The 22,760-nt window shown below is 36.5% G+C and overlaps 1 protein-coding gene across 1 annotated transcript; it reads left to right on the top strand.

The window, feature by feature from the left end:
- Positions 1-9,866: 9,866 nt before the first annotated feature.
- LOC140142835 (uncharacterized) lies at positions 9,867-13,058 on the top strand. Its single transcript, XM_072164851.1, has 3 exons — positions 9,867-10,907; positions 11,608-12,400; positions 12,782-13,058. The coding sequence occupies exons 1-2, from the start codon at positions 10,385-10,387 to the stop codon at positions 12,117-12,119; spliced, it is 1,035 nt and encodes a 344-aa protein (XP_072020952.1). The 5' UTR covers positions 9,867-10,384; the 3' UTR covers positions 12,120-12,400; positions 12,782-13,058.
- Positions 13,059-22,760: the final 9,702 nt, after the last annotated feature.

Genomic DNA, 22,760 nt, shown 5'->3' with positions numbered 1-22,760 from the left:
AAAATTGAAAGTGTTCAAATGTTGCTTCAAGGTATATCAAATTATTCGTCTAGGCCCAAGGATCACAAATATCTTTTTTTCTCAATACGACCTTTGGTTCAGAAGTTATGTGCCGCAACAGGTCAAATGTCACTTCCCAGTTTGCATAGGGGTCAAAAATTAAAGTTGCTCCGATTTTCAAGTCGTAGCAAATTGTTCGTCTACCAAAGGGAATTCAGAAACAAAATAGTTTGCACTATCTAGCCTACAATGTATACCGGTAAAATTATTATCAAGATAGACGATAACCCCGGGGGGGGGGGTCACTCACTACTTGACTTGCTACGCACCCGTGTCCAAGAAAAACGTCTAAAAGGGTATGTTTTTCACCACACGGCGTCGTCGACGTCTTTTGAAAAAGGGTACTTTTTCAGAAGGCATCGCCATTTAGGGGTCCTTTTCAGCCAAATCCTTAGACGTTTATAGGGTTAGTATTATTATTGTTTGAGTGAGTTTGCACTAATTTGATAAAAATCACCACTTTTTAATTGATTCTTGTTACTTTTGTGCATGTTTTCTTCAGTATCTATTATGTCTGCAACATCAAAAAGACACCTTGGGTGTCAAATTAGCTCATTTCCCTGTTTACGCCACTTAGGGTATCAATATAGATATTTCTCAGTTGGCGCCATTTAGGGTATGGTTTTTGCATGTGCTACGCCATTTAGGGTAGGATTTTGCATGTGTTTCGCCATTAAGGGGTGCAATTTGGTTATGTGATGAGTGACTCTGTTTGAAATCCACATTCCCTGTGTGGAGGATTTAGGTCATGTCTTTCATAGGGGGTGTATGGATTTCAACTAGAATAGCCTATTTTGGAAATATTTCCAGTAAAATATGAAATACTTTTCTTCAAATAAAACTGCCTTGTCAACTCGAAATGGAGGAAGAGGGGCTCACGCGATCACGCTCATTGTTCAAATTATGTTTGATTTTAGATTAATTTAAACTTCAGAAGCCGGCGAGGAATGACTGATTTATGACGTATGAATCAGACATGTAAGTGATAATCTCTTTCAATTCATATGTCAAAATGCAATGATAATCTATTGCATGCAGTGAGCATGGTGAAACAAGCGGGTACAGCAAGATTATAATATCAACATCTGCGTAGAGACGAATTTTAATTTTCACGCAAAAATTACATTTTGGCAATTTTTTGCGGGTAGGCGTGAAAACAAATCATTGTTATAAATATGTATTTGCTTTCATGGTAATGTTCACTATATCGTGGATATCGTGACTTTACGCCATTTAACAAATCACATTTAAATTTTGTATAAACAAAATTGCACAGTTTGCAGAGACGTTTCCTTGCAGGTCCAAGGCTCGGTTTAGTTTCAGATATCGCTCCCTTACTCACTTACTCACTCACTCACTCTCCCACTCACTCACTCACTCACTCACTCACTCACTCACTCACTCACTCACTCACTCACTCACCTACCACCCACTCACTCACTCACTCCCCCGCTCACTCACTCACTCACCACTCACTCACCCCCTCACTCACTCACTCACTCTCACCACTCACTCACCACTCACTCACTCACCCACCCACTCACTCACTCACTCACTCATTCATTCACTCACTCACTCACGCACCCACTCACTCACTCACTCACTCACTCACTCACTCACTCACTCACTCACTCACTCACTCACCTACCACCCACTCACTCACTCCCCACTCACTCACTCCCCCCCCCCCCTCACCCCCCCCCCCCCCCCTCACTCACTCACTCACGCACCTACTCACTCAACTCACTTACTCACTCACTCACTTACTCACTCACTCACCCTATCATCTAACATTGTCTCTCATTTCGCAAGCCTCTAACATTCTGTCTCTTTCAATATTTCATTAATTCTACACTGTAAATATCTCATTTAGAGCATTAAGAACGGGTATAAGTAATTAGGATGCGTCTAGATACAAATTCAAAGTGTCATAACTTGTAAACCAAACCGGGGACGGTGGTGTTACAACATTTTTATTTTTACTTTAAAAAAAAAAGTATGTATATGTTTAAAAAGTGTTACAGCTGGACATTTAGGACCTATATACCTCTTTATTTTCGTAAATTAAAGTTTTAACTTCATCACTACACTATTTTTTGCTCACCTGGAACGTTTTCACTAGTCCGACTGGCGTCTTCAGCAGATGCTGCTGTGACTCATATCTTGTCTACAATCACTCTGCTGAAGACGCTAGTCGGACTAGTGAAAACGTTCAGGTGAGCGAAAAATAGTGTAGTGTTGAAGTTTAAACTTTAATTCATTTTATCTACCGCTACGTATGAATATCCACTCGTATACTCTTTATTTTCCCCTCACTTTTACCTCCTGCATATAATAAGCAATATAAAGTATTCAAATGTCGTTTTACCCGTTTCAGCAATAACCATCATTCAGATTTTTATTTTATTTATTTACTGAAGTTGTATTGTGCATATAATGTAGACAATCTAGGGTTTAATTTACTCTCTCTCTCTCTTGCTCTCGCTCTTTCACTCTTTCCTTTCACTTGTTCGCGATATATTTTGCTTCGCAGCTCAATCTCGGTGTCTCTCCCCCTCTCCTTCTGTTCCTGAATTGTTTGATAAATTAAACAATTACGCATCAAATGAAACATATATTTAAAATTTGATCACCTTAATCAGTTCGTCAATACAGCGTCTTTTTTCTCATTTAACGCTTGATATAGTTCCAATATGATTTCCATTCAAACTACCATTAATTGTGTACTTCTATTCAAATCCGTAAAACGACCTTATACGTTTTCTATTTCTCCTCTCCATTTCTCTTTCATTGTGCGCCTTAGCCCGTGAACTCCCTTAACTTTTCCTTTTTTATACCCGCATGCGAAGCATGGACGGGTATATTGCCATCCTGTGGTTTCTTCTCCTCCTCCTCCTCCTCCTCCTTCTTCTCCTATCAAACACATCATTCTGTCAAGGCTAGCGCTAAAACTACACGGGCCCCAGGGCCCATATGTGGTACACTTATGGGCCCTACCCTGTAGAAGTGCCTTTTGCCCATCTTGGCCCCAGAGGTCAAAGGTCACGGGCCCCAGGGGCCCAAATGTAAAAACACAAACCATGCCGTTTCTCATCAAATGAAGCAGCCTCAGGGCCGTGTGTTGGTACACTGATAGCCCCAGGGGTACTCTATATTTACAACTATACAAGAGCCCCATATGTTATATATTATGGGCCCCAGGGCCCCAAATGTTAAAAATAAGGGGCAACAGATTGACAAGGCTAGCTCTAAAAGTACAAGATCACTAGGGCTCATATGTGGCATATGTATGGGCCCTAAGTTGTAGATGTGCCTTTTGCCCATTTTGGCCCCAGATGTACAAGGCTGGGGCCCCAGGGGCCCTAATGTCAAAACAAAGGGCCGGCCGTTTCTCAGCAAATAAAGTAGCTACAGGGTTCAGATTTGGTACACAGATAGGTCTTTTAGTATTATATTGTCATGTGTATATATAACCCCCATATGTCACATAATATGGGCCCCAGGGCCCCAAACGCTAAAACATAGGGCCGGCCGTTACCCAGTAAATAAAGCAGCTACAATGCCCAGCTTGAGTCTGCTGATAGCACTTGAGAATCATACTTAAACATATGTACATGAGCCCCATAAGTTATATATATTAGGCCCCAGGGCCCCAAATGTTAAAACAAAGGGCCGGCCGTTTCTCATCATATAAAGCAGCTTTATGGCTCAGAGTTTGTACACAGATTGCACCTGAGAATTACATTGTTATATGTACATATGAGCCCCATATATCACATAATATTGGCCCCAAGGCCCCAAAGGCTAAAACATAGGGCCGGCCGTTACTCAGTAAATAAAGTTGCTACAGTGGCCAGCTTGAGTCTACTGATAGCACTAGAGAATTATATTTCAACATAATTATGTACATGGGCCTCAAGTCAAATATTATGGGCCCCAGGGCCCCAAATGTATAAAACAAAGGGCGAGCCGTTTCTCATCAAAGAAAGCAGCTTCCGGGCTCAGAATATGTACACAGATAGCACCTGAGAATTATATTGTTACTAACACCCACACACCCATCCACCCCACACACGTAGGACTAAACAGACAGATCGTATTATATCATAATACCAGCGTGAAGCGTTAAGGCTGTTCCAGTAAAATTACATACCCATTGGCTGTTCCATTTAATTTACATACTCCCTCTGAAATGGCCCCCAAAAGGCTGTTCCGTATAATTTACATACTCCCTCTGAAATGGCTGTTCCATTTAATTTACATACTCCCTCTGGAATAGTTTCCCCTAATCATATTGCATAGCCTCACTGTGAGTAAGAGATACTGACAACAGCAACATATGTAGAGTAAGAGAGACGACTCCCCTGGGAGGGGGCTTTTTACAATTTCTTTATTTTTAGTGCTACTACAGTGCAACCTACATTCAATTAAAGCTTGTGACTTGGACTTTCACTTTTTACACATTTTCTGCCCAATTGGGTGACTTTTTACAATTTCTTTATTTTAAGTCCTCAGCAAATAAGGACTGTAAGTTTGGGTACAGCGATAACATGCGGGTATAGCCGTATTTGTGTACAAATATATAGCCTTCTAGTTCAGTTTAGTTACTCTGTGCGTTCATTTTGAGACCTAATTCATCAAAATGTCATGGTGTCATTATAGTACTTTGTTGTGGCCGAGACGTTCCAATTTTCATTCGTAATCTCTTGCTAACGTTATACCTGACAGGGCCATTTTCTGATCAATTGATACATGTCTAACGGGTCGACAGGGTTATGCGATATAATAATAAAGTACAGGATCACAATTCGGTACATTTTTACAATATAACTTAATGCCTTTAAGGCTTATGTGTGTTTGAGTTCGGGAAGAAAAATTGTTCAAAAACTTGCGGTCTGTGATATACTATATAACATGCCTTCCAATATTCCATTTGGGTTCATTATTTTCTTTACGTTATTTTTCCATAGCCACTCCCTATTCATTATTACTTTACAATGGTGGTTTCTGTTCCACAAAATACTTTAGTTCAAAATGGGAGAACTGAAATAGACCGCCGCGTAATTCCTTACATTGTTGCTAGTTGATCCCTGCTGCATTTGGAAGTCAAACCGATTCAATTATGTGCTCAGGTCATGTTGCGTTGCTTTTTTGTAATTCATGTATTGCTCTTTATACCATACACGCTTTCAGAAAATAATCACATACATTATAAATCTAACTAGGCTGTTCCGTTTGATATCTGTATACCTTGTGGAAGATTTAAGAAAAACGTTCCACAAGAAGTGCATACTCCACCTGTATAATGATTTTACATCTCTTCCACAACTGAAGTATTTCAAATTGAAGTTAACCCAATTGTGTATTCTATTTCAAACCCATACTCCCTCCGTGGAACACTTTAGCTAAAATCTTCCACAGAGGGAGTGTGAATTTCAAGTAGAATAACTCATTCTTACTATACAGCTACATGCACCACCTGATCGTCTTTACACCATAACACATTGTTTGATAATATAACATTTACTATAGTTGAAAAAAAAAATGAAATTACAGTGATTGCTCACAAATATACAATTTCTTTATCTGTTTACCCTATGGGAACGAAATTCAATTGTAATAAAGCAAGTGAAAATGCGTCTTTTTCATCTCACGATCCCGTAAGGTCTTGTCGTTTAAGTCGCCAGTTTGCAGGTGATTTCATCCACCGACTTTACATGCAGGCTTAGACTTGATTATTGCAAGTGTACCTAAAACAGTTTCTGCTCAATTTCTGCAGGCATACCTCAATAACCATTGAACCAATACTAGGCATGTTTGCACTCATTTTAATGCATTTTTCGTGTACATTTTAAATGTGGTTACAAAAAAGTATAATCCGAAATTTTTGGTAATTATTTTTATAGAATTTTTACCACCGGGGATACTACACCCGATATTCGCATGTTGAAGGTTAATATTCAATCGTTTTATAGAATCATGAAAGCTTTCTTCCATGATAGAATTGAGACACTCCCCCTGAAGTGGTCTTTAGAGGTTCAGTTACGACTAAACCCACCCCTAAGACAACCCTTCAGCTATTATATTACAAAATCGCAATCTTAAACCTGAGCGCGTTTTAATTTGGCGTTGCTTTGTGTTCCGTAACAAGTATATCAATGCCTTTACACACAAGCGCAAATAAGACCACGTGTCGGGCTTTTCAGTGGTTGTTTTTAGGCATGCCTTAAATTTCGCCTTTTTGTTATAATACTTTTTGAATTAACCTATAGAAAAAATGCCCATGTGATAACGATACAATGTTTGATTATAAATTGACCACAATGTTGGAAATCTTATAGGCAAACATTTTGGATGGAAATCTATTATGAAATGTGTATGTTTTATTTAATAAATAAATAAATATTGTTATCCTATTTTATAAGTATCATTATTTAAGCTTGAACTATTAAGCCATGTCACGATTCGTAAAGCGATTTTTACAAAAAATGACACACTAAATCATATTAGCAGTGCAACAAGTCATAGTTCAAACAGCAACGGCCGGCCGGTCCATGAGCTTAAGAAAAAGTTAGTATTTTGTGTTCAGGTTTTGCTTTCTACTGAAGATACCATTTGGTGGCTGATTATATTCACTACGTCTAGCCCTGTTCTTTTGTCTCAACCTCAAACCAACTAACATCTCACCAGAACGACACGTCCATTATTTCTGGTAATCATGGTATAAATGGTCTGTTTCTCACCCTTTATCTAATACATAGCCATGGATATAGAACGGATAGGTAAGAGGGCTTTTTACGAAAAATGACAGCAAACGACATAAAAAGCAAGAATTGTAATAAGTCGGAGTTCAAACAGCAACGACAGGGCCATGAAAGTATCTGAAAGAAGTTAGTATTTTGTGTGCATGTTTTACTTCCCACCGAAGATGATAGCATTTTGCTGGCTGTAATAAATTTGTTAAATCGAGGCTAGACATCTATGAATTAAATGTAACTGCATGTAAAACATTAATCATGTTAATAATGGTTTGGGAGCAGAAGAGACCAATTACCACTTTGATCTAAAATATGCCATCTAAAACAAGGCCACAATTCGTTGACCCCACATGTTTGTAAACTCGTAGATTGACCTTTGAATATATCGGGTACAGAAACTCATCTCCACAACTTGAGGTCAACTGTTGAGCTATAAAGGTTTATTGAACTGTGCCATTAGAGATTCGATCATTCTGGATCATAGTGCTTTTATGCCAGAAGACGAAACATTAAAGACGAACATGATTAAAAAGAAGTCAATTATACCACATACAATGACTCGATTCCCCTATTCGCTCGTCAGCCGATAAATTCGATAATTGGTGCTGACAAAAGGAAAAAAAGAAGATACCCAATTATTGCCCTAAAAGCTCTTATCTTCAACTTTATAAGAACATGAATAGGGTATCACTTTAATGAGGTAATTTTGTCGATTATGATTGCTTGGTATAATTACAGCAGTTGTAAACTATACCCCACAGAAATCGTGTCACCGTATGTGACGAATACAGAAAAGTGTTAACAGGGCAAGTTAATGAAAATTCGATTTCTTTTTTGTGAGCTAGCTCAGACGGAAAATGACGGAGCGAAAAGAATGAATAGAATTAGACATTTATCTGTTATTTTTCATTATGGTTATTTATTATGTGTCATCGATTTTGTTTTCAAGGATAGGGACAGTGATCTGTGAAAGGTTACATGAGGTTAGAAGCGAGCATTGTAGATATTTAGATGAGGAACTATTATACCGTTTGCTAAATTAGTCGCAGATGCTTTTGATTCTTGATTATACAAACATGATTAATGTTATTTGATTTTAAGGTAAAATATAAGCCATGTTTCTGTCCATTCCCTCACTCTTTGTCAACTAGCTGTTTTCTTCATCCCCTCATATCCGTTTTCTAAAGACAAAACAAATTAATTAACATAATTAAAGGCAACGCACTTCTCATATATAATGAGAATAATAACTTCATAATATTGTTTACAAACGCTATTATATTTGAGAGACACATCTGGTGTATTTATGAAATGAGACAATGTTCATGTCCGTACAAACAATGACATTTTGTTAACCAATTGGAACAAAAATGCTGAATCCAGAATGATGGCCAATTCATGATCAGGAATTTAGAAAGCATTTATAATAACCATTGGTACTTATTCATAAGACGACCAACTGTATGTCATGTAAAATCAACAGATTAAGAAGAAACCCTGGGACATTTGCGGTATTATCATAATTATGTTATAATCAGAATATCGTGATTTCTGCATGTGCTAACGTTATACATATGGAAATGAATGAGAATGCTATACATTCTGTATAAACTAGGCCCCTATCTGTCTGATATGATGGTAATTATATGTTTAATGTATAATGATTACTTTAATATTCTTGTAATTATAGATAATGTCACATAAATCACTTGCATTAAATTGGAAGATGTTCACATAAAATTGTGTATGAGATCTGTTCATCCATAATTCATCACCAAACTGAGGTAAATATCCAATTTAAAAATATCGTAACTTTTTTAAGCAAGGAAACAGATGAAATCGCTTCAAAGTGTAAAAAATGCACCAGGTAAGTTGTGGATTTCACTTTCTGCTCTCACCATATTTTTATTTGTTTTACATTTTAGTTTGTATATTTATTTATTTGAAATTCCAATCAGTTTTACCAACCTTAATAAACAATATTGTTTGTATATGTTTATTGTAATTGATTGTTTTCTTTTTAAAAATCACAGCCCGTTTCACTATGCAAATGCTATAGCAACCCTATAACAAACACATACCCTTTACACATACCCTCATTTCACGCTCACGGACCTTCACTTTACCTCCATACACACTCTTCTCACCAGTAAACATACTGACCCTATGTAAACCTATATATGTACGTGAAATACGGTCAATTATTTCAACTCTATTGTGATAGACCTTTAAATACACGCAGGTGAGGGGTACATTGAAGTGTGAAAAGACATTATGATTTCTCTACTTGCAATTTGTTTATCGTAATTTTAATACACAGATCTCATTGTATACTTTAGAAGTTCTGCATGGCAGTGAACATATTTCAAAGCGAAACACTAATTTATATATCACTTTTGATTACGACTTGTCTTGAAACAGCTGCACAAAATTGATCTTCATGGGCTATTAAGACACAATGAATTTGTTCATGGCTTTTAGTAGTCCGTGACCGCTTTGACTTTAAAGGTACTATAACGCTCCATATGATGGAAACGTAAGTCAGGTATGATAATCTATACGTCAATTTAGCACTGGTAATTAATCATGCCGAAAATAAAGTTTCCTTTAGTCAGATCTCCACCAGCTACATGTCACGATCGTAACAATCGACCCGAACTTCATTCTGAAAATTGGACAAGTCGTAAGTCTTCATATAGCAAACAACTTATTTTGTCACCCGTCAATATGTTCATCTTAATGTCTAGTCGAATTCACCAAGATCAATTTTATGTCACTTGGCTTTTTGTGTCCATCACCAAACTAACTTCGACGCGTGCCCGTTTTACTTCTGATTGAAGGGCTTGTTTACAAACTGACATCTCATTGGTCAAACAAATCATATTATTTTGTTGTAAATTGTAAAGCAACCAATCGGGAGAGTTGATCTATTTGACAACGTGTATGTCGTGCCATGAGTCCCGCCTTTCCAATCATCAGTAGTTACGATTAGTGAAATAACGTATTCTTTGATTTATGTTAGCTTATTAGGATATAGTCCATTCTTTGCCTGACCATTTCACTGTGCACCCAATTACACCTATTGGGTGATTTCACCATCTGAATTCAGAATACTCAGCTCTGTTTTATAATTGACACGGTATTTTTTTATGCGCAAACAGACCTGCTACCTGTTAAATTGGCAACGCTCAAATAGCAGTGGAGATTTTTTATGTATAATATTTTGTGCATAGATATGAATGGAAGGTTTCGTCACTGGTATGGCATTGTTGGCAGCGTGCAACAGCCTGCAGCAATACTAGAAACAATCAGTGAGCTGTAAGAGAGAACACAACTTGTGCGGTTTACTTGCTGGTGTCATTTTTTCATACACTGTAACAAATCAGTTTAAGTGGGCTTATCAGAGAGTGGACTTGTGTTTTTTAAAGGAGGTACAACTACTCTACAAGTGCACCCTTGTTATTTTAGCGGCAGTCCTATCGACGCGCCTTCCCTGGATATTTTACGCAGCAACAAATAGCAGTGCATACTTTCCTGATCCGGCACCGTGGAGCGGCACGGCTGATATGCAGCAATTGCCGTCAACCACGCAACAGAAAACTACTATGGCGTTTACCGTAGATTCTCTGATAGCTTCATCGTCTCCAATATCAAGACCACCTCTAACATTTCCAGGTTTCGGAAGCTTCTTACCACCACCGCCATCTCACCATGCAGCTTCAGTCTTGCAAAATGGACTTTTTCATCACCATCATCACCAATCTACCGTACCTTTTTCAATGAACATACGAAACTCTATCCCGCTAGTGTCGTCTGCTACGGCGCTAATGTCTGCTGATTCTGCGGGTTGTGCCGCGGTGTTTTCATCGGCCAGTTTACCGTCTTCGTTGTCTGTATCAGGGTTTCATCCTCATTCTCATCCAGGTTTAAGGACACACCAATATAGTCCTCCTCCTCCGTTATCTTCGATAGCATCTCAACATCATAAAGACTTATTGGAAACATCAGATACAAGTATCAGCCCAACTACCGATAACGCACCGACACTGAATGACAACGAGTTAACTACAGAAGTAGCTTCTTCACCAGGTAAGCAAATACAAATGTTTTTGTTATTGTGTAATTTCTGTACTATGTTTTACCGTATAAAATATTCTTGTAATATATATTTATAAATACAGCTGTGTTTTCTTAAGTAGAAGATTGTTACAATTGAAACTTTAAGGAAAATTGTGAATTATCTATTTAATAGTTGCCAGAAAAATATAATGTATGTTTTCAAAAGGATACAATAACATTGAACACCAAAATTAACATTAATTTGCATATTCATGTCTTTTACAGCATTAGCCTAATTCAATTAGCTTCAAGTGAGCCATTTTCAAACAAAAATTCAATAAAAAAGAAATATTTGATGCATAGCTATTTCATATGCTAACAAGATCAGAGAGAAGAGCATTAATTATATTGCCTGCTGTCTTGAAGGTGGTGCCGGGAAACGGCAAGACGACATTGCATATTCAATTGACTTTACATTAAGATCCGCGGCAACAATCGATGTTGATCATAAAATGTAGCACCAAGAAGCTCTTAATTCTTTTAAATGCTATTGTTATTGAATTTAGGATGTCGGGTGGATTATATGTGCATAAACATTGATCCTCTGGCCTATAAAACTATGAAAAAAGCAAAAGCAGATTCAGGTAATAAAATGAACAATAGAAATAAGTCAATGATTTCTTATAATGTATTCATATAGCATTTTATTATTTTTTATTTTTATCTCCAGATTCCGAAGATAAATTGGATTCTAACGATATTCAAAAAGACACTTCTCTTAGCGTTGACGATGACATGTTAGACGATTCCTCGGACGGCGGTAAGGGAAACGGAGGCGGCAAATCACGGCGACGCCGTACAGCGTTCACCAGTGAACAACTGCTTGAATTGGAAAAAGAATTCCACAGCAAAAAGTACCTGACGCTAAGCGAACGATCTCAAATCGCTCGCGTTCTTCAACTCAGCGAAGTACAAGTGAAAATATGGTTCCAAAATCGCAGAGCGAAATGGAAGCGATTGAAAGCTGGAATAACTGGTGGAAGAACTGGTAGCAACCCTGCGAATTCCAAGCTTGTTGTGCCTATACCTGTACATGTAAACAGATTTGCCATTCGCTCGCAACAACAATGCAGGCCACGTTTGCCTGAACCAAACAATGTGATGCCAACATTAGGCGGACAAATGGGACTTCATTCGCATCATTTACCAACACATTCTTTCACGGGTAAAAGTGTGACTTAACCAAGCACTAAAATAAAATCAGTTTTTTTCTAATATGTATAGATTTTGGTGCTGGAAACATCTCAATTTATATTATCAATGTGTGCTGACTATTTAAGACGATTTGGAATGATTCTGCACTGCGTTGCATGCATTTACTAAGTAAAATGGCGTATCGTCAATATACTGTGCCAACAAGAGACCTGTTAAAACTGAAGGAAAGTATTACACTAAAGGCACGTAAAGAACACCAAAAACCTTCAAACTGATTATGGGGAATGTGCAACAATGAAATACGTTAGGCCGTGTAAAATTAATATTTTGGTTCTCGTCCCTCCCTCCTCAATTTCTGGGATTTGTCAGATTTTTAAATTTTTTAGATTTTTCAATTTTTTAGACTTTGGAATGATTTATGAAATCTTCATACATATAAATAAGTTTATTAGAGAACAAGCATCACTTCCAAGTCTTTTGTGGTACTCTAGGGGTTTATCCTCAGAATCTCACATTTGGAAAAAAAAAAGGGCCTCATCGTTTCCTCCAGCACTGTTGGAGAAGACCGAAAACTACTTACAATGCTAATTTTACATTGAAAAAAACAAAACAAAAAACACCTCCCTCCCTCATCAATTCATGAAAATCCTCTGGACGAGAACCAAAACATTAATTTTATACGGCCTTAGTCTTGATGATTATGTTTTTGTGTTTTTTTTATTTATAAACCCACCGACATGTAACACCACCTTCTTAAATCTTTCATTTGTCATGCAAATCATGTCACTATGAAAATTACGACATTAATTAAAAAGATAATTTCAGTTGCACTGAATAAAACATTCAAAATGTATATCTTTATAAATCTGGTAAACAGAACACTAAAATTCCACTACATGCAAAATCCTTGTATATTGTATCAAACACATTTGTCGAAAAGCATGGAATAAAAAAATACGATTATAATTATGTTATGATAATAATTTTCGTCTTACTTCATTTTACAGGTGGTTTTATTCCTTTCTATAGGATAAAGATTTTCAATCTATCACGTTTTGTTATTCTTGTTCTTAAAACATGGCGTTTTTCTTTCTCACATTCGTGACTCACTCGAAACGATGATATCATAATATTGATGAATTTTCTCAACGACATTTTTTGTTGTTGGGTTTTTCGTCGTTCATACAATGTGGGTCGCTACTATTCATGGGGTCAGGTTTAGCACAGTTTCCTTTGGCGATCGAATGCTATGTATACATACAAACACTAGTGGTTAAACAACTCCCGTCTGATACGTGGTATGATGAAAAAAAAGTGTTATAAGAAGGAAAAAACATGGTAAACCAAGGCATCGAGCGACTGCAGTCATAGCCGGCCATCTCGGGTGAATTGGTTTTCTATGAGCCGGATCGAAGAGCCAGTTACAAGGCAATGCAGCTTCAGGGCTCACACGTGTATAGGGAGCACTGATAATTGAAAAATGAAGTGTATAGATACTGTATCACACTCGCAGGCATAAGCTGCAAGGCGATACTCGTCTCATGATCTTATTTTCAAAAACATCAACGATTTGTTGGTTAATATCCAAATTTGGCTTATAGAAAACGATTTCACTACTTAAGAGTTATCTTTGTTTAGTGTGCACGCAGTAGTCGATGTGCTAATCTGAATCAAAGTGATTGCATTAAATGTTAAAGTCGCAAGTGCCAAGTCGAGGGGTTGAAAACAGCATATTGTGAACGTTAAATGACCCTTAAGTTTAAGCAAATTACAGCGTTGTTTGACAAAGATCTGTTAAGTTTTAAAGCTCTCAAAATTGCCTTTATTTGAAGATTTTAATCAAGCAGGATAATTTGCAACACCTATTGTTTGCACGAACCCAATTTCGTTTCAATTGTTAAAACGAAACAATTGTACGTAGCCAAATGGCCATAATAAGCTCGTTATCGCTGCCATTTCACTGATTACCTTTTCTTAACCTCAGGGCAGATCGCCCTATACAAGAAAAAACTGCCACGAACATTATAGTTCAACACCTCTACATTGTTGACTGACTGAAACCGATAAAAATATTATTTGTCCTAAAAAGTAAAATAATACATTGTTAACATTATATAAACAATAATTTTGTAATTTATCCCGAAAACAATAATACCGCATTGTTCCAGCATGATTGGTACTGATACCTTTAAGTTTTATTTTCTTGTTTCCTTTATAGAAACAACGACATTGTACTTCTTGATACACTCATAGACAAAATGCTATCACAAGGGTTCTCCGGGGGTAGGCCTACCTTTAAAGGTTGTTCAAATATCCATGTTCTCCAAACGGGTCTTTAGAACCCCTATTGTTTCTATATGAAACGTTATTTGGTTCTTGAACATGTAAAGAACCATTGGATAACCCTTTTTTCCCGAAGGTGCTCCTCACGGGACAAAAAGGTTCTAAGTTGCACTTTTTTCTAAGAGTATTATGCACAGACTTGATTGTCGGTTTATGTCTTTACAAAATTATGGTCACAAATCTAAATTCAAACTATTGTAAACTATTAGTCGTCCACTTTACCAGTAATGTGGTGGTGTTTTAAAACACCCTTTATACAAAGACAACAAGAAACAATTACATGAGAATAGTTTATTATAGCTACTTGTAACTTCTCTCAAGAACGAGAACGTACCGGTATACCTATAAATTCGATTTGTTTATACAACGTCGGTATATCATGTATAGACTATCGAGTTATCATAGTTTTAGAAAAACTTGTAAAATGTACCTATTTAATTTCATTGCAGTTCAGATTGGCATTAAATGAAGTGTAAACGTTTATTAAAGTCAATGTCAATATTTAAAGGACGCGAGTTTACTACAAAGCTGAAAGGGAAAACATTATAAATTTAAAGTTTTTGTTAAATGAAGTGGAAAAGCTTAACATACTTAAGTTTAAACCATCATGAAAAGCATACTCCAAACAGAATTGAACAAATCGACAAAAGATATGTTTGTGTTTTTATGTCCTCCAATGGATATACGTCAAATGCTGATACAATCACAAGATTCAATTATCAACAAAAAACATTTCTATATTCCCATTTGATATTGTTATAAATCTTCTAAAAAACAAACAAATGTTCTATAAGTATAAGGTAAAATGGCCTTATGATAAGTTTAGTATACTACGTTTAAGCTATTATCCTTATTACCATGATTACCTAGCGAGGATGCAGTAAGGCACTTCTACTGTTAATTATCATAGTGGCAAAACAGGAGGGGCATGACACATGCCTTCCGTCAAGAACCTTGCCATATATACCCCCAAATGAACTGGCCATTAAAATTCCCCCTACCCCTTACCACCCTACCCTCCGTGACACTTGTTCACCCTCCTCCACACCCTCGAATGCGTAAGTGTTTACTACTGTGAATGACCGTTTATAACCACTCTGTTCAAAATAAATGTCACCACGTTTTGCACATGCAGGTAGTTTTACACCGTAAAGAAACAGTTGACAAAGAAAATACAATGGAATAATGCTTGTAACATAAACAAACGTGCAAGTACAATATTATAATCTTACACCACGTTGTGGAAATTGGAATTAATAGTTAGGTGAAACGAACAGGACCATTTTTACTTTGAAATTACAATGTTTATAAAATAATAAGCTGAGATATCTTGGATTCTTGCTTAGCTTACCATTCCTTTCTCATCACAAAGTCGACCGCTACCGGTATGATATATTATGATAATGGCATATGATCATGATGACATATGAAATGATATGATATGATATGATATGATATGATATGATATGATATGATATGATATGATATGATATGACATGATATGACATGATATGATATGATATGATATGATATGATATGATATGTGTGATATGATATGATATGATATGAAATGATATGCTATGATATGAAATGATATGATATGATATGATATGATATGATATGATATGATATGATATGATATGACATGATATGATATGACATGATATGATATGATATGATATGAAATGATATGATATGATATGATATGATATGGTGTGATATGATATGATATGATATGATATGATATGATATGATATGAAATGATATACCGGTATGATATGCTATGATATGAAATGATATGATATGATATGATATGAAATGATATACCGGTATGATATGCTATGATATGAAATGATATGATATGATATGATATGATATGATATGAAATGATATGATATGATATGATATGATATGATATGATATGAAATGATATGATATGATATGCTATGCTATGCTATGATATGATATGATATGATATGCTATGCTATGATATGATATGATATGATATGATATGATATGCTATGATATGATATGAAATGATATGATATGATATGCTATGATATGATATGATATGATATGAAATGATATGATATGATATGATATGATATGATATGAAATGATATGATATGATATGCTATGCTATGATATGATATGATATGATATGATATGCTATGCTATGATATGATATGATATGATATGATATGATATGCTATGATATGATATGAAATGACATATGATCATGATGAATATGATATGATATGATATGCTATGATATGATATGATATGATATGAAATGATATGATATGATATGATATGATTTAATATGATAGGATTATGATACTGATATGTGGTATATGAATTATGACACGACATTAGTTTTTAAACAACAATTTGTATGAAAAATTGTAAAAACTAGTTCATATCAAAACAAATTCACAATGACTTATGTGAAATTATGTGTGTTTATTAATTAATAATGATGCCACCTTATATTAGCATATCTCATAAATAATATGTTTGCTGATGATGGAAAGGTTCTCTATGCTGCGACGAAAAAAATGACTTGTTGTAACCTCTACATAACTCCATGTTCTTGATGCATGATGACAAGTCCTATATTGCACGAGATTCCACGATGTTTCTCTGAATTCTCTGGTCTTTTGATCGTGAGATGTAGAACGAGAGCACAGTTTATCATTATGAATCTAGGGTATCATCTCTTATTGAAAACGCTGCCAAATACTAGCAGTCAGTCAAAATTTCATATTTATTTCATAAATGTCATACGCAATACACCTAGTTTCGGATGTATCATATAATCATATCAAACATATTATAATGCAATAATGCACCGTCAATATGAAAAGCTATAGAATCCTTAAAATCATAATGATTTCCTATACTTTGTACGAATTCTTGAGAACATGAAAAGTTACATTTTGTCGTCGGTAAAGTCCGTTTATTGTTTTAAAAAACGTGTTTAAACAGAATATTTCGTATAAAAAATAATGCAAGTGAGCGTGCAAAAATGATTCAGTGAATTATTATGCTATACGCCAAGGAGTAAGCTACGACAAAGAACATGAAATGCATATATCAACTTATCTCTATTATCAATCTTTTTCAATAAAACATTTAACAGTTCCCACTCACTGTGGATACAAAAATAGCTCAACATTGGAAGCTGGTTGTTCTGTCCTCCGGAGACTGGAGTACTGTTATAAACATTGTTGTTTATTTCATAACACATGATAATTGAAAATACGAAAGATTTTTCTCGCACGTTTCTATAAACACTGGATGCTCTTCAAAATGCTATAACCACACATGCATATAATTATGCATTTATATGATTTTGTTTTCAGATCCAATAACTTTCCAGCATTTATTTTCATTTTCGTCCTTTCTCCTTTCATTAATTTCAAATAAGATATACGTGTCGTTGTTATTGTTGGTTTATCTGTTTTCCTCAATAATTGACAAATATATTTTGTCTATTCTACACATCATCCTCAATCAATAGCAATGTATAAATGTGTTGAATTATTTTCCATATTCATATTTTAGTCAGGAGGCACATGTCACCAAACTAGCATTACTTCAGAAGTTGTGCCAAGTTTGATTTTTAACTTTCATGTGTTCAATAACATCATAAGGAATAACTTCCAACTTGGTTTGAAAATCTCACTTTCTTTTTTCAACTGATGAGGGCGCTTTATAAAATGATGCATTTTTCAAGGAATCTATTTAAGAAAATGCCGATATCATGTTGTAGTGAACTTTGTTTTGGCCAAATTCAGTCTTATAAATTATATTTTACACTAGGAATACCTAATGTGAATGTTTGTCAACCATTTTAAGGGGAAGCTGCACCAGGATTGTTGTGAAATAGGGGTATTTTAGTCTTTTTATGTTTTTTCTAAATTAAAAATCTATAGAATTTGGGCCTTTATTTGCTTTTTTATTTCATTCAAATCGGACATTTGGTTCAGAAGTTGCAAGTAATCAAAGGTAACAACGTAACGAAAAAAAGTCGCGAATTGAATTCTGTCCTATACTAATACACGTAATGTATTTCTTATGTATTGTATTGTTTTCAAGGGGCGATATTTAAGGAATTTCCAGCTAAAAATTAATTTCTGAATAATGCAATATATATGTTTATTGTCTATAAAGAGTGCTAATAATTAGTATAAATGTTATTGTTGTCAGAAACATGATTTTATAACATTTGATATGCATAATTGCTGCCTAATTAACATATTAAGTGTTTCTAGACTTAAAATGCCATTTTCTGCCAGATGTTGTTTGGCGTCATTTTTTACCTTGCGCGTCACTTTTCTTGGTAATGGTGTATCTGTTTGAGCTTATTTTTGGCAAATATGTTGGACATACCTGTATCTAAATATTTGTAGAAGGAAATTTTGAAAAACATCTGGTAACCATGGAAACGACCGTTTTTGTAAATTTTCCGCCAAAATGCGCAAATTTACCAATTTTGATGCACCGTAGCGTAACCGTACAACCTTTTTTTGAAAATTCCCTCTATACATTTTTTAATTAGACCTAAATTTGTCAAATAAAACAAATTTCAGAAAAAAATACCAAAGAACGACTGAGAAAAATGACGCGCAACGACATCATGTGAAAATCCAACATGGCCGCCGTTACCATGGCAACCGTTATAACGCCGATCATTTTTTTGGCTGGAATCGCTAAGTTTGATCAGCACACACATTCCCACCAATTTACAAGTGCACAGGTCAAATACTTTAGAAAATCACTTTTTTCAGTGCAGCTTCCCCTTAAGGGGTTTAAGGGCCAATTCGATGTGTTTAAGGTGGTACTACACCCCTTGATAAATTTGTGACTATTTTTGCATTTTTCTCAAAAACTAATAAAACACTGGTAACAAAAGTTATATATATTATAAGGAATCCAGTTACTACACTGGAATTTCAGTGACTTGAGACAAATAGTTATTGATTTATTGATCAAATATTGGTTTTCCCTCACTTTTGACTGTAACTCCACAACTGTTGTCTGTGGGGAAATAAAATTTTCAGTGCAGTTGTTGTAGTCCGTGCCCCTATAATATACATATCTTACTTGTCACCAATGCGCTATATTTTTTGAGAAAAATGCAAAAATAGGCACAAAATTGGCCAGGGGTGTAGTACCACCTTAAGGGGTCATAAACCGGTTAAATTTGGTTTATATAGCTAAGTCAAAGGAAAGACATGCAAGTGGTGGCATTTGTCCAAGCATTAACAGAACAGGAGTACAAATACACTAGATCAGGGAACAAGACAAGCAAGAGTTGCCCTACATGGTCAGCATTTAATTCCCTGATTGCAAAGAAGGCACTTTTATGGAATGTTGGTGTTGCGGCTCCGCTTTATAGAAAAAGCCCGACAGAGTGGTCCGTTCTTGTAACTATACTGATGCAAGCACAGAAGATTAACTGTGTAACCGCTGGGGAATGCTGCAGGCCAATTATCACCTTGGATGGTGATCTACCGGTATATGACCGTGCCGTTAAGCTCAAAAACTATAAAATACGCTGGTGTATTAGACTCGGGGCTTTGCACACTATAATGGCAGCACTAAAATGCTTAGGCAAGAATGTTGAAGGAGTGGTATGGATACAGCATGGGAGGGATCTGGTCTGTATGGTTCGGCAACAGTGAGACAGATTTTGGAAGGACAGCATGTATATAGGTGCATTGAGGCTCATACACTTGCAGCTCTGCATCTTCTACTGTTGGAGGTAGTTTTTAATGAGACAGAGCTCAGAGAGAGAAGAAATTGCACAGCAAGTTGAGCAAACTTAGGTACCAAATCCAAGACAAAAGATGCGCCGAATCCAGAAGCAAGTCAGTTCAGTACAGGAGAAACTTTCTCAAAGCAATCTCTTTGGACGTATCACGGATTGGGAGAAACTTGCAAAGGTATCAAAAAGCTTATGGTCAACTACATGAACCAGGTTCAAGTCCTACTAATGTTTATGTTTATTGCTGGTACAAGAGGGGCAGATTAGAAGCTACATTTGGCCAAATTGGAAGAATTACTTCCCTATTTTCATGCCTACGACCAGTACAACTATGGACGGTGGGGACCTTTATACCTAGCAGACATGCTTGAAATGGAGATATCTGATACAGATACTTGGGAGTTCTTGGATGAAGGACATTTTGCCATCAGTAAACACCCAGTACCCTTCACAGCAATTGACCCTGATCATGCAATTGAGCATGAGCATAGGAAAATGAAAGTTAAAGGTGGCTTCATAGGGATTACAGGCAATGAGTTGGCACTTGAAAAGTACTTCATTATAGCTCCAACATTAGCCAGACTCGTCCAAGACTTCAAAGAATATGCTGGCATTGAACCAGGCAAGAGAGCTCCCTACATCATGAGGTAGTAGGAGGAGAAAGTGTCAGGCTCTTCAAAAATGCATCAACTTAGTAACCTTTGCTGCTCCATCTTGTAAAGTGAGCCAGTCAATTGAAAGCCGCGACAAGCTAGGTAAAGAAGCATTGGAGCAGTTTGTTTCAACCAGGATGATTGCCAAGTCAGTGAAGTTTTGGGATCCACAGAAGAGAAACAACTTCCTCTATTTCAAAGATGTTGGAGCTGTGGTGAAAACCCCGGTTAAGGGTAAACTAGTTATCATCAAACAGGAAAGAAAGCTGTTATCCAGGCTGTTAGTTGTGGCCAAGAGCAGACCAGAATTCGTTGTCAGGGATGCCATTGGCAAGTATGAGGTCAACAACGCTCCTCAATCCAATTTCCATCCAGATGGTTCAATTATAATGCTCACTGGCAAATCCCAGTTGCTGAAGTTTGTCATGGATCTGCTTCTACCAGAGAATACTAGTGCAGCTTCACCTGAAGAAGGCAGTACATCGACCACAATATCAGTCCTAATAATAGACGCAATGTGCGTTGTTAACATGGTAGAAAAGAAACATGATAAATGTAATGGTTCAGACTTTGCCAACCAATTCATCAGCATGATTGACACCATGAGTGCGTCATATAATGAAGTTCGTATAGTCTTCAACCAATACTTGTCAGGACAAAAGCACCCCATCCATGTAACCATGTCAATGATAACACCGAAATAAATAGTCTGAAGTCATTCTTGTCTCACATAGAAACCAAAGCAGAGCAGACTGAGTATCTGGCAGCAAAGGTACTTGCACACTACCATAGCCAAGCAAAGAAGGTTCTTGTAATGCATCATACAACCATGCAAGCCAACTACCCACTGTCTGACATCATTGCTATGCCAGAATTGAGTGGTGGCCGTCATACATTAGAGGAAGGTGATCAACTTGTTCTTCTTAATGCCTGTAATGCGAAGCTAAAGTATCCAGATGCTAAATTGGATGTGTTCTCTGTTGACACAGATGCCTTTGTTCTACTTACAGGTAGTTACCCTCTACTGCCTGTCATGACTTCACTTCTAAAGAAGAAGGGGGGGGGGAGAATACATATTATGGGAAAGTTTCCATAAGCTTGGAAGACAGAGGGCAGAAGCACTCATAGGCTGGTACTCATTCAAAGGCACAGACAACACAGGATCGTTTACTGGTATGGGAGTAACAGCACCGTTCAAAGCATTTTTAAAATGTGATGAAGAGATGCTTGACGCATTCTCTTTGTTTGGATTAGCCCAAGAACTACCAGATGGGGTTCTTAGACAAATGGAAAGATATGTATGTACACTGTATAGCACTGGGAACATCAGAGCAGACAATGTTGCCGAATTGCGATGGTTGCTGTTTGCACAGAAAGAAAAAGAAGGACGCCAATTACCATGATTACCTCCAACTCTGGGAACTCTCAAGCCTCATGTGGAAAGGGCATACTTTATGTCACTGGTCTGGAAGTCATCCTTTAAGTCATGTCTAATTATTCCACCAGCATCATACTACTCCTGGAAACTAGAAACTAGAATATGGTCAATTAGTTCCTGTTTTCTGCAACAATCCTCCTGCACCCAAAGCTCTACTTGAACTTCGTCGGTGTACATGCAATGGCTCTTGTAAGACAAATCACTGCGGATGCAAGAAAAACAACTTCCTGTGCACAGATGCCTGTGAATGTGGTGATGCATGTGAAAACACACAAGACAATGTTCCGGAAACAGATGATGCAGAGTTACCTCTTTGACATGGTACTTCTAAAATGACATATACCAGCTATTATATCACATCCAACCATTTATAAGATGGTACATCCTGCCTTTTTTTGACAAAAGTGGAAATTTTGTCCACCAACTGTGTCAAAAATGCCCATTATGTCTGCCAATTGTGA

Source organism: Amphiura filiformis, chromosome 20, assembly GCF_039555335.1.
Source record: "Amphiura filiformis chromosome 20, Afil_fr2py, whole genome shotgun sequence".
NCBI lineage: Eukaryota > Metazoa > Echinodermata > Ophiuroidea > Amphilepidida > Amphiuridae > Amphiura > Amphiura filiformis.
Note: the sequence above shows the minus strand (reverse complement) of the source record. Positions and strands in the feature narration are given on the sequence as shown.